At 34.1% G+C, this 13,870-nt stretch overlaps 1 protein-coding gene across 14 annotated transcripts in view; it reads right to left on the minus strand.

Moving 5' to 3' along the window:
- Window positions 1-396: 396 nt before the first annotated feature.
- Window positions 397-13,870, minus strand: part of Hers (Histone gene-specific Epigenetic Repressor in late S phase) — a 386,163-nt gene continuing 372,689 nt past the window's right edge. For all 14 annotated transcript variants that reach the window (XM_088205897.1, XM_088205896.1, XM_088205906.1 and 11 more), the window contains 7 exons: window positions 7,419-7,555; window positions 7,141-7,335; window positions 6,076-6,172; window positions 3,819-6,001; window positions 3,577-3,742; window positions 3,059-3,227; window positions 397-654 (listed from right to left, as the gene is read on the minus strand). In XM_088205897.1, the coding sequence (XP_088062023.1) occupies window positions 453-654; window positions 3,059-3,227; window positions 3,577-3,742; window positions 3,819-6,001; window positions 6,076-6,172; window positions 7,141-7,335; window positions 7,419-7,555 (3,149 nt within the window). In that variant the 3' untranslated portion in view covers window positions 397-452. The remainder of the gene's footprint in view (window positions 655-3,058; window positions 3,228-3,576; window positions 3,743-3,818; window positions 6,002-6,075; window positions 6,173-7,140; window positions 7,336-7,418; window positions 7,556-13,870) is intronic.

Below are 13,870 nucleotides of genomic sequence, written 5' to 3' on the forward strand. Positions count from 1 at the left end.
ACCGTCTCGCAAAACTCGGATGAAATACAATTATCATTAATTACAAATACCACTACAGACAGACACACATTTAATAATAATTACCAACTTACGATAATTATAATTACACACATAATTACAATTATGGGAATATTTTGATAATTTCCAAATCCATAAAATGGTCAGTTTCATTTTTTTTTTGTATAGAAGCACCTGGTATTTTGTATTAGTTCTTCGTCCGCTTTAAAAAAACGGATCGTTTCCAAAATAAATAGTGTGAATGAAATAAATATTTTTTACATTCCCCCAAAGGATGGATTTTATAAAAATAAATAATTACGTCTATCTAAACAGAGGAAAAAGTATGTATATATATTATATTTTCAGATCTGGTCGCGGTGCGCAACTTGAAGGTCCTTTTCTTTTTAAATATCACTGCCGCTTTATTTAATAAGTCTCTCAGCTCAGTTCGTTCAATTCGGCGGCTTGACGATCTTCTTGAGTCTAAAGTCATAGATTCGCTGACAGAACAATACCAAGTCAGGGGAGATGTTCAACGGTACTTTACGATCGTTGGTGGCGACGGCCGGAGTGACTTCGCCGGGAGGCATGCTCGGGACGATGCTCGTGGAGATGACTATGTTTTCTTCGGCCGCTCTAGCCATCTTGCGGTATCTGCGAAACAATAAAAGAAATGATAAGTAAAGAAATGCTGAAAGTATAAAAAGTATACAAGATAAGAACAGTTAGGTAGTGATATAGATAAAGAGATCTTTCAATAGCTATAGAAAAATAATCAATAAAGTAATACCCTAAAGAAAAAATGCTGTTTAAAAGTCAAACTAGAAATATATGGCAATTATTTGTAATGCCAAGAGATGAGAAAACAACAGAAAAAAGATAGGTGTGACATGCCGATGTCATGAAAATCTAGAAAATTTTGGTTATGAGAACCCCCTTCTCTGTCAGATAATAGATTCGAATCACAGATAATTTATTTGTGGCCATTGAGAGCCAAAATGCGCATCACAGAGTAAGGACGTCATTTCAGATTTTTTCAGTAAGAAAGGGGGGGGGGGGTAAAAATTGGACAGTTAGTTTTTAATATTTCGATTTCATTAAATGACGTATAATATTACAACTTGCAACTAATTAGAATCAAATAAAGCATATTTTGATGTTATATAGAAGCAAATAAACTGAATTTTGTCCAATAGGAGAGCGCAAAAAACAATTATCCCTTCTCAGAAGCCAAAAATCCACGTCAAAAGCAATAAAATCGTGTCGTCGCCATCGCAGTTGGAACGCTCGTTCCGAGCGTTCCAACTGCCATGGCACCGACACGATTTTATTGCTTTTGACGTGAATTTTTGACTTCTAAGAAGTGATAATTGTTTTTGCACCCTCCTATTGATCAAAATTCAGTTTGAATCCATTTTGACCAATACTCTCACATTAGAAATCCGTAGTAATACCAGTAAGAATAGCTATCATATTTTTAAAACATACTGTAATAATGTGCAGACAAACTATGGAGCAGTATGTGAGATGCGACTTATTCTTTCACATATTTTCCTCTGAGAGATGAGTTGGCTTACTTTGTATTTTGGACTTGACTTGATGAAAGTTCTAAAACTAATCAGTTTTAAAACTTTCATTAGGTTAGGTTTGGGTTTGAACAGCAAATGAATGTTTTGCAACTGTCATATTAAGTTCAAATACATTTTAGAGCAGCATATTAGCGCTTATTGATTAAATTATATTTTCGCTAGTATGTAATGTATTTGGAATTCACTAGTGAAAATATAACTTGACTGAAAAATACACATTCAGTGGTTAGGTTTGGGTTTGAACAGCATATGGACGTTTCGCAACTGTCAAATTAAGTTTCATAAACATTTTAAAGCCGCACATCAGTTAAATTATATTTTCACTAGTGAAAATATATCTTCACTGAAAAATTCATTCAAAACATTCACTGTAACATTTATACATTGCATGTAAATGTATTTATTTATATGTATGGAAAAGTTGAAAGCATATAATTTTACTAGCACTAGATAAATTATATTTTTATTGATAAAAATATATATATGTATGTATCTACCAGTGAAAATGTATTCCAATATGATTTCACTGAAATGATATATTTTAAAAAATATTTTCAGGATTGATTCGAGACTGTTTTTTTTTTGAGATATAACCCGAAAACTAAAATTTTTATAAGATTTTATTGCATTGATTTTAAATTTATATTTGTATTCTCTGTATAAATAGATTTAATAAGGCTTTCGAATTGAAATAATATATGATATTTTTTTTTAAAATCAATGGGGTAACTTTGGTGTAAGTAAATATATTTTGGGTTAATGGGTAAAAAAATAGCTTATAAATATAAAAAAATATCTAATAATAAGATTACTTAATCCTTAACTAAAGGATCAGGTAGTACCTACACGTCATGTTCGCTGATGAATCGATGGAAAAGGTAGAATCTACCATTTTTACCCGCAAAAACAAAATTTTATGCTGTTATCTATGAAATGAATGTTTGTACTATATTACACATTTTTTTACACACACGGAGATCGTAAAATAAGACCATAATTTATTTTTGGCGTGATAAAGCCATAAATATTATAAAAAAAATAATTTTACTTTAATTAACTCTGTTCTAAGAAGTTTAAGATGCTATTAAATTAATACGTAGATATTTTTTTACAGCAGATTTTTTTACATACAAGCCATTGATTGTAATTCAAAACTTTAAACTTTTTTTTTATCATTATTACATTTAATATAAGTCATAAATTTTCGCAAAAACGCGTATTTGCATGAAGCAGGAGGCGAAAAAACGACCCATTGGTTAAGTATGAAGTTCGGGGATTACGGTACATAATTTTTTTCTGCTTTGAATAACTTTTAAAATGTTGTTTGTGGTTAGTAGGTAAAAATTAGAATATAGCTTTTAACAAGTCCATTTGTAAAAAGTGATACATATAATGTATATTTTATAATTAAAAACTTCAAAGCACTGCGATTTAACGGAAGAATAGCGGAGCATCGACTTTGAACCTACCTGCAATACTCGTTGAATGTGAGGACGTAGCATTTGTCTTCTATGCACGCAACACTGTTAGCGTCTCGGTGTCGCGATGCAAATACTTCTTCAGCGGCATCTTCGGACTGACGTCCGGCTTCTGTGTGTTCAGGTCGGTAGTACCATAGGAGTGAAACCATCATTTCGCCTGTAAAAGTTTGCGAAATTTAAAACATGATAAAAGCATCAATATCAATATTAAGATAACTTATATAAATCAGTAGTTTCATTCAAATGAAATAAATATTCAAAAGATTCAATTTACTTGACAATCAAAAAGCAATAATATTAAGAATGATACATATTTCATTAATCGACGGAAAGCCAAATAAATGGCTTTAGTTAAAAGCCAATATTTTGGCTTAATGTCAAAATTCATTTGAAAATGTATTGCATTTAAACAATTTCTTAATTTTAAATAGTAGTGAGGTATTTAAAGTTTTGTTTTCATCATAAGTAAAATATTTAATATATAATAAAGTCCATCAAATAATTACCATCTGTAGGATTTTCCCAGAGTTGAGTCACTCGCGCTACAAATGGTGCTTCGGTTCGTCTCGATCCCGCTCTTAATAAAACGCAATCTCCTCGCTTGACAGAATCTCCGGCGCGAGAGTGCCGCATGCCCGAATAGCACCACGCCCAAAATGAAGTGTCTTCGTTCTATCAAAATATCAAACATTATAACATACTTATAAAATTCATTAATATGGATTTGTAAAATATTGATCTCGCTTACATTGACATAGACTCTTCCCTGTTGAGGTTCCCCCTCCCATGTCCAGCCGTTGCTCCACCGCGGCTGCGACAAGCGCCTCATCGGCAACGGTAAATCTACAGCTTCAGTCTCATTGGTTTCAGACGCCTTGCACTTCTTCTTCGCGCTCTTAACTACGGTACCTATTTTATTCTTAGTCGACTTCTTAAGCTTTGTATTTTCAACTTTAGAAACTTTGGCATTCACGTCTTTGCTAATATCACTACCGCTGTTCGTTTGACACTTTCCTTTGGTTACACTGTTCGCCGTCGCGTCCTTCTTGTCCATTTTTCTGATAGGCGACTTGGATTTGGTGCGAGCTCGCTTCTCCGGCGTAGACTTAGCTTCTACGTTTACTACAGGCACTTGAGTGCAGTCGGCTTCGTTCGCCTTCTTCACCACGTTATTGTTTATGTTAAGAACAGTTCTGCTTTTCACCGCGCAAATATCTACGTTTGCCTCGTTGCATTTCTTGGTCTTCTTCAGCGGCTTCGTTTCGATATTTACAGGAGCGTCCGCGGGAGGAGTTGTAGTTTCGGGCGTTGTATTCTTAACGACGTTTTCTATAACCGGATCGATGATATTCTTCATTATCAACGTTTCTAGCAATGAATCACTTTTATTTTTAGGTAATAAAGTAGAGCTCTTTTTACAGTTCTCGGAAGGCTTCTCCGTTAATTCTTCAAACCTCTGCTGTTTTTTATCCGTGTATTTCAGTAAACTATTAGTTAACTTCTTCCGTTTGCTTACTGAAGGCGGTTCGCCGGCAAGTGGACTTATGCTTTTTCTTTTTGTCGAAGGTTTCTTCTGTTTATCGGAGTCGATTAGGCACATATTTTTGTTAGATTTCATTTTGTTGATCGTGTTCAACTGCTTCTTGCCGTTGTTGAGCTTAAATATTTTATCCGGTTTCTTGATCAGATCTTTATAGCTTCCGGCAGTATTTTTCTTGTTACTTTGAACGTTAGCTGCTACTTTTTGTCTCTTTTGTAATTTTACATGCTCACCGATTCCGTTTGCCGCCAAGCTATCGTCAATCTCTACTTCCATATCGATTTCTAGCTTCGGTAGAGAACACCTTCTTTTTGTGCCGACTTTAATTTTGGCTTCGTTGATCTTTTTCAGGTTATTTGAATTCAATAAAGTCTTGTCCACGTTGTGTTCTTTGAGAGCGTTAACGTCAGATACGAGAGAGCCGGTTTTTCTCGGCACTGCCGAATTTTCTTTCTTCGTTTCGATCGATAGGTCTATAACGTTTTCGTTTTCTTCTTTCCTAATAATTACACAGTCTTCGTTTTTACTATCGTTACCGTTGTTCTCTTCGGATGACGATAGATCTATGGGGGCCATTTTAGAACTGGGCGAATCCAATAAGATGACTTCGTCTCCACTGTCCGTCTCGCTTTTCAGTTCGCTGACGTTCGACGGAATAGGGTCAGTGATGACCTGCAGTGGAGTGGTGACGCTTTTGGGTGGAGCCAGTTCGACGGATACCGGTTGCGGTTGGCACATCAAAAGCATGGTAGTTTGTCCCATGTTGTCTTCGGCTCCTATTGACTTTCTAGCCATGGCTTTGCCGACTCGCGCTCTTCTTTGAGGATACGCGTGCGGCAATAGGGGCGACGGTTGTTGGTTTAAACAGGGATGCGGCGGATCGGGTGGTTGCGGAATGCTCGCGCCTGCCGATCCGCGAGCGGGCGAAGGAGGTCCGTGAGCTTCCGGAGGTATGACGCTCAACGAGGGATTGATAGCCACGGCGCAGCATCCTCCGCGGTTCTCGTTCACCTCTTGTCTGCTCCTACTGCTGACCTGCTCGGGAAAGTACTCCCGTTTGGGCGACCGTCCGTTGAGCATCGTTCCATTGTCGACCATTTGGCACAACCCGCTCCTGAGCTCCGAATTGTTCTTGACGCTGCATTCGTTCTTGAGCACTTGGTTCAACAGCGGCGGGTCTTTGCTGTTGGACGTCTTCGCTTTCCTTTTGTCATCGATGCAATAGTTTACTATTGGCGTTGCTAGGATCGGTGCAGGAGCGCGACTTCCTCCCGGAGGACTGGATGTAATTGGGCCGCCACCAGCGGGAGGATTACCAGTAGCGGGCCCAGTATGGACGTTTTTTGGACAAGATTGCATTGGACATGGGCATGGACCTTGATATGCGGCATCTGGAAGAAATACGGAGTATCGCAATGAGCTAAATGCGAAATTTGATTGCATCATAGCAATGATAAATGATTACCTATGAAAGCAATCGGTGCACGTGAGGTCGAGTGTGGATGTTGATAGCATGGAGGACAATATGGCGGAGCATATGCCTCTGGCGCCGTAGGAGATATCTGTAAAGAGAAAGCATAACTTATTAATAAAAGAAAAACACTATATAAATAAAATTCTACGGCACATAAATAAAATTTGCATCTTAGTTTTCTAAAGTTAAAAGCTCGCTCCTTTTAGAAACCCATATATTCACCCCCGGTTTAATTATTTTAAAATTATTTACTGACCTAAAGAAAATTCTATTTTAAAACTTTCATTAGGTTAGGTTTGGGTTTGAACAGCGATTCGCAACAGGTACGTCATTGGGTGGGGAGGGGGCTGATAGGGGCATTTGCCCCCCTCCTTGAATTTTTCCAACAAAATGAATGTCATTTAATGAAATACTATAAATCTTATTTAAATCAAAATATTAATAAAAACAACCACTGACACTGATACAAAATATTAAAAAAATAAATAAAAAAATATGAACAACATGTGTAAGTCTAAACATATTTATCAAATTAATTTTAAAGCAAAATATTAAATATTTTATTAAATTTAAATAATTATGTACGGCACAAAAAGTACATACATATATTAAAATTATCCTCATGGTTTCAATTTATAAATCAAAAATACCCAATTGCTACATTATTGTTTAATCCGGAGATTTTTCTTGTAAAATCGGATAAAAGTATTTAAAAAATAGTGTATGAATATTTTTTTTAATATATATTTTCTATCAGTTGAATATTTTTTATTTTGTGTCCTGCTAATATTGAAATGAAATAACGTAGTGATGTCCCATGTGAGCAATATTCGTATGAGCAATCGCCTTATGAGTGATCGATTTGTGACTAATTTTCGCGTGAGCAATGTGACAATGTTCGTGTGATCAGTTGCTATGTGAGCAATAGTCCGTTCATCCATTAAATGACATGCATTTTTTGGCCAAATTCAAATCCCACCTGCCCCAGTGTTGCTATAAAAACTTGATTTTATGGATCTAAGCGTAGAGTAAAAAAATAAAATAATTGATAAATACCTGACTATCGGATGGAACAGGACCAGATCCCGTTCCCGGTCTATAGGCTGATGTGCGATGTGCTGGCGGGGGTCGATAGCAAGAGGGCGGGGGTGCAGGACCCGATCCTGGTCCTCGACCACCTCCGTAGCAAATATCTGCGCCGTAATGAGCGTGCGGGCCGTATTGTCCGAATCCGCCTCCGTAATGAACAACCTGGAATAGATCAATAATCGATTGAGTGATTGAACAGAGTTTGAGCTTGAAGAATAGATCTGTTTCTCATAGTAAATACATACCTGTTGTGGTTGGGGATACGGATATCGTCCATACTGTCCCGGCTGATCCGTCGGCAGCGGCGGCGGTCCACTGCCGTCTTTGAAGCCTCCATGTAAAGGCGTGGTGGTGATAAGTGGCCCTGCCGGTTGATAATAACCTAAAACAATAAAATAACGAGCGTTAAAACACGTGCGGCAATCGACAACAAAGCGTCACGTGTTCTACAACAACGTGATATTAAATCCTTACAAGTTTTTTTTATTTTTAATAAGGTTTATAAATTCCGGATTAATCCGACTGGCGACGTTTATTAGTTTTCAAATCGAATCAGCGTTGTTCTAAAACTGTATCAAAGGACGGGAATATCAGAGCGTAACGTACGTAGCTTACGATCCAAAGTGGAAGTAAAAATGGAAAACGACGGAAAGCGCTTTTCCGAGCGGACGACGCGGTCTGAAAACGGTCCGAGCCATTATAGCAGTTTTCTGTGTGTACGGGAACACAATGCGCCATCTCATCCTTGTGCTTTCTGACAAAACAAAACAACAGCAAAAAACTAATGGAAGTACTCTGTGTATGTAGTGTGTTATTAACAGGCGATGCTGATGGTAAAATAATGATTTTGACTATTTTATCTTTCGGTATTGATATTATTTTTAATTTTAATTAACCGAAAAATTATTAAATATATTATCCCATATTAAAATATGCAGGCAAAATCTTAGATTTATTAGCTCGGAAACTAATTTTATAATATATTGAGAAGAACACATTCAAGAAGCTTTTAAATACTGTAGAGGTGGTTCAAGAATTTTAGCATTTTATGATTCAAAATAAATTATTAATTTAACTGAAAGTTTTTCAGTGGCGTAGCTATGGTATGTGCCGCCTGAAGCGATCCTTAAAATTGCCCCCCCCCCTCCCATACATTTTTTGCAGGGTCATAAAACTATTAATTGGTTATTGTTAAGCTCTTGGTATTCGTGGATATAAATATATTTTTTAGTGTATTCAGGGTTAAGAACCACACTAGACGTTCCCATCGCGAATATGCCGCCCCCAAGTAAGTGCCGCCCGGGGCGGTCCGCCCTCCTCGCCTCTCATAGCTACGCCATTGCGGTATTTTTTGAAACGTAGTTCTAGTAAAAGATTTGAAAATTAAAGTTTTATAATTAAAAAGCGGCATTCATAGCAATATAAAACTACATTTTACGTTTTCGAGAAATGATGCGAACGTTAAGAACGGAACGGTCTACGCCTGCTTGAATTTTGTACTAACGGTATTTGTGGAAGGATGCTTCCGCATGAAACAAAACGGTCAAAATGTTTTTTTAGTATATTTAAACGATTTTCTCAATATTAAATATTTATGTAAAGTTCATTAAAAGTATTTATATTGTATTTATTATATTTTGAAATGCAAAGTGGTGCAAGCAAAGACGTTCAATCAATTGTTCGCAATTTGTTAATTAAGTACAAAAATATTTAAATTGAAAAATTATTATCCTATCAATTTCGGTGAAATATGATAGCGATTTTGACCCATGATATTTGATTTATGTAAAATCGCAATTAAATAAAAAATTAAGAAAGTAGAAAAATTTTCGAAGTATTGCTAAATTTCAGTTATTTTCATTCTGAAAAAAAATGTTTTTACTTAATTAAAAATATCTCGAGTTTTAGTTGGCTAATTGCAAATTATTTTACTGAAGACTGAGCAAATCCAACCTATGACACATTTTATACTATTTAAGTTTTAAACTGATTTTTAATAAGCAGCCGCTTATTTTCTTTGTAATAGATCGAGCTACAAAAACTTAAAAAATATTTGTGTTATTCCCAGTACAATAAATTTTTTTTTATTATTGCTAAAAATGTTCCAAAATTGTCGATAAATTAATAAATAGTGCCTAAAATAGTGTTGTATAAAAAAATTAATTACCTTCAATTTTAAAATACGTTGCAGTCGGCTAATTAAAACCGAAAATATTTACAATTAGACAAAAAACACTTTATTTTTATAATGAAAAATACGGAAATTTAGCAATATCTCAAAAATTTTTCTACATTTTTTCTGCTATCATATGATGATCTTTATATATATTTCCATCAATATTTATATTTCTTATGTTGTTTCTCTGAGTAGGATTAATTTTTTTAATGTTTTCTACATCATATTTGGGATATTTTCTATTTAATCTATCGACCTTTCATACCATTTTTTTTAGCTATTCCTAATGCTTTTGACTGCCATGTTTCTACATTGTTGGTATGTTTTCTATATTTAATTTAAAACGTTATATTCTAAACGAAATATTTTATATAATTCCTCTCTTCTCTTTAACCCTTAAATGCATGGTGTTGCAAATCTGCAACAATTTATTTAAGCGCTTATAACTCAGTCTACGTTCAATAAAGGAACTCTATTGCATAGGGTTACATATGTGTAACAAACGCCGAGCCATTGTGTTTTAAAATTATTACGATAGATGTCTCTGTACGCGTGATAATGCCGTTTTGAAAAAAATCGTTGGGTGCAGATGTTTCAACATTTGTTTTCATTGGTGCTAGTGGATATAAAACGAAATAAAATTAATTTATACACTCCAAAAATGTTAGTCTACCATTGTTTATTTATTTTTTGTAATAGTTGCATAAAATAAACAAAATATGCACTGGCTCATATTGACCAAGAGGAACAGATGCAAAATGCCGAAATGCAATGGAATTTCACAAAAAATGTGTGAAAAATGTAGTGTGGTCTTATGTTTTAATAATAAGAAAAAATGCCTTATGAATTTCTACTTGTAAATATTTTTTGTATGTTTTTAATTTTAATATATTTTGCTCGCGTTCTGCATGATGTTGCATATTTACAAAAAGTATTTTTATAAAAATAATCCGTCATTTTCAGTCTAATTTTAGTATAAAAATATTTTTATTTTTGAATTTGGAAAAATCATGCATTTGAGAGTTAAAGCATTTTTAACATCATCATTAAATTACAATGACTTTTTATTTTACTATTCATAATATTCTGCTGCCAAATTTTATGCCATATTTTTTAGTGTTTGGATAGCTCATTTACAGAATACTGAGTAGTGCAACCAAAATTTTAAAACGACAAATTGCTTTATCTTAACCCTTTGAGTAGTGAGTTAATTTATAAACATTTGCTAATCTGTTAGTATACACATGGGAGTGAGTAAATATTATGAATTTTTTGTTGTTATTTATTTATAATTATTTTATATTGCATATATGATGATTTATATATAAATTAATACCAATAAATTAAAGAATACGAAAAAATATTTTATATCATTTTTTTAAATATTGATATAAAAAAATCACAAAATCTGAATAAAAAATAATAAATATGTAATTTATATTAACGAAAATTATACTAGAAAAGTGTTAAAATAAATTATTAATACATACTAATACAAAAATGAAGTAAAATAAATCAAAGCAACAAAACTGTTCTATAATTTACTATATACATATTTACGTATATAGTAAATTATATTATTATAATTATAATTACGTATATAGCTAATATAAATTACATATTTCTTATTTTTTATTCGGCTTTTGCGATTTTTTTTATATCAATATTAAAAAAAAAATAATATAAAACATTGTTTCGTATTCTTTAATTTATTGGTATTAATTTATATATAAATCATTTAATCAAATTAAAAAAATATACAGTTTTAATTTTTTTTATTTATTATTTCTTAAGACATGTAAATATATAATATAACTATCTGGGGCACCTCAAAACAGTGAAAGATCGACCGCCGTACATGTACGGCGATTAAAATATTGCCCCCCCTCTTTAACTTTCCAAAACCATAACAAAAATCTGAGTTCAATTTACAAATATATGCATTTCAATAAATGTATAATTTTTCACATACATATATTACAGCGCAATGCTAAATTTTTGTTTTTTTTTTCTTTAAAGCTTGCAGTATAAAAATATATTTTTAATATATATTTTAAAGTCACGTAGTTTACGATGAAAATTAAAATAGTTGCGTCTATCAGGTGTGCAAACTTTATGTCGCTAGAGCACACAACAGTTTTATAGATTTTGCTGCTTCAGCTATCAGATTTTCCGCTTTATACTTCAGATAAGCTTGTTAGTTGTTATGCATATATAGGTAAATTTGATCTCTTAGTCGAACCCTACATTTGAGAGCCGCTGCTATGAAAAAGAGATAAAATATTAATAAACTCGTTTCGGTTAACTAGCATCTGACCTCTCGCCCCGCGGACTGTGACGCCGAGAGCGCCCGCCCGTAAAAATCAAAAACGACGTTTTTATTGGAGGTTAAGTCAGCGTTGGCGAACGAAAAACACACAATGAAATTCGCGTAACGGTATATAGCCGATTCGACACCGCGAAACGCCACACAGAGAGCAACAGCCTCGTTAAGAACGGAACATACATTTACCCACAGCCACACACGCCGCTTAAATTCATTAAAGCGAAACTTATATTGAAATTAAAAAAATCACATAACATTGCTTACAACGCTTAATTCATAACCGAGCATGTTTTTATGTGAGCCATTAATTAGTGGTACTATTTCAAAGCGATGCGATGGGATAAAACGCGCGCGGGCTAGCTCGGACGCATGAGCGCGGGTTAATTCGGAGTCCATATCGTTGCTTATTTGTTACAGGTTACACAATCAATTAAGCGATACTGTAGATGTTTGCTATAAATGAATTAAGACAAATATAATAACATGTTTTTGTTGGTTTATCTGTGTTGAGACTAGACTAATATATTGATACATATCAGATTAATTATTTAATAAATAGTATAACGGAATATGTTTTAGAAGCTTTCGATGCTCTGATTGCTTTCAAGTCCTCTAAAAAGGACGTCCGGTAAAACCACCGCACCCCTATATTAAAAATAACACTAAGCAGAAAAAACCGCGACGTTCTTGACGCAGGGGGTAGTTTTTTGTGTCATGGGGGTAGAGAAATTGGGGCATCGCGGCGAGCCAAGTAAACGTATACATACATACCAGAAACCTAATACGTTCATTTCCGTCGGCCGGAATCGAATTACGACACAACATAATGCGCACACGTAAAGCGGAGGAGCATTCATTATAAGTACATACACCTAGGTATGTACCTGAATATATATGCAGACACACAATACGCTGTATAATATAGGTGTGTACAGTTATGGTATAGATACGTACGTTCCTTGTAACATACCTGATTATCAAGCATTAGTAGAGTTGATTAAATAAATTTGTAGAAAGGTTACAATGGAATTTCAATTTGGTGAAAGTTGACGCACATAGTTCTTATGGCATCTTAAAAATGTGGAATATATACCAACATATATTTTATTTTTCATACTTTTACTTCATATAAGTTCTACCAGTTTAAATGAAATATCTTGGATTTTCATATATGTTGAAAAATTAATCATAAACAGTGTTTCACAACCGTTGTTCCCAAATGGACATTAATCATAAAGTCGTTCTTGAAAACTGTTCTTTTTGGAGCACTGATAATACAATAAATCGGGATAAGTACTTAAAAAGTGACTTAAAGATAAATATAATTGAGAATAAAATATCAAATTAATTAACGCATCACAGCTAAATAAGCCTCGCTATTTTCTAATAAAAGAAACTTGGATTACCTGTATTTAAAAAATAATGTAGTATGATTTATTTTAGTAGATCGTGTCAAATAGTGGCGGGGAGAGACAGGACCGCACAAAAAACATTTAATTGCTAATTGATATAAAAAAAAACACTTTCAATTAAATTTAAAGCAATATACAAAAAAATATGTTACGCGAACAACACATCTTAATGTAAGATTATTATTTATTTATTAAAATTATAACCATCGTGACCTTACAGGCAAACCCAATGCGTCACGATAGTCAAAAGTACAAATACATCATAATACATACAAATATAAACAAGACAAAACAACAAACACAAATCACCTCAACAGGTGTGCATTGTCCCATACGAACTGAACCAAAACTCCATATGTGCAAGAGAAAATGTCAATATTTCTATGGACAGAATTGAGCAGATAAATAGCCTTGGCCAGAGAAGAGTTGGCAAGTGCTCCAGTTCTAGACTTAACAGGCAAGAATAGTGGACGCGACCGAGAACTATAACCACCTTCAGGAGCCCACATTTGAAGCTGCTTGAGCACTGAAGGATTGTCTACGATGCCCTTGAGCAATTTCCATAAACACTTCTGCGAGTCGACAAAGAAACGTATCCCAGGGCTCCCAAAATAAGAGCACTGGGAAACAAGAACGGATAATACCCGTATTCCTTCAAGTATAAATATCGAAGAAATTTACGTTGTACTTTTTCCAGCTTCAATTTATTACATTGATTCATTACGCCTGGGATCCAAATGATGGAGCTAGTTTCTAGTATGCTGCGGACTAGAGTATCATAAA

Source organism: Plectrocnemia conspersa, unplaced genomic scaffold, assembly GCF_051122295.1.
Source record: "Plectrocnemia conspersa isolate PC_06_02 unplaced genomic scaffold, ASM5112229v1 ptg000002l, whole genome shotgun sequence".
Taxonomy (NCBI): domain Eukaryota; kingdom Metazoa; phylum Arthropoda; class Insecta; order Trichoptera; family Polycentropodidae; genus Plectrocnemia; species Plectrocnemia conspersa.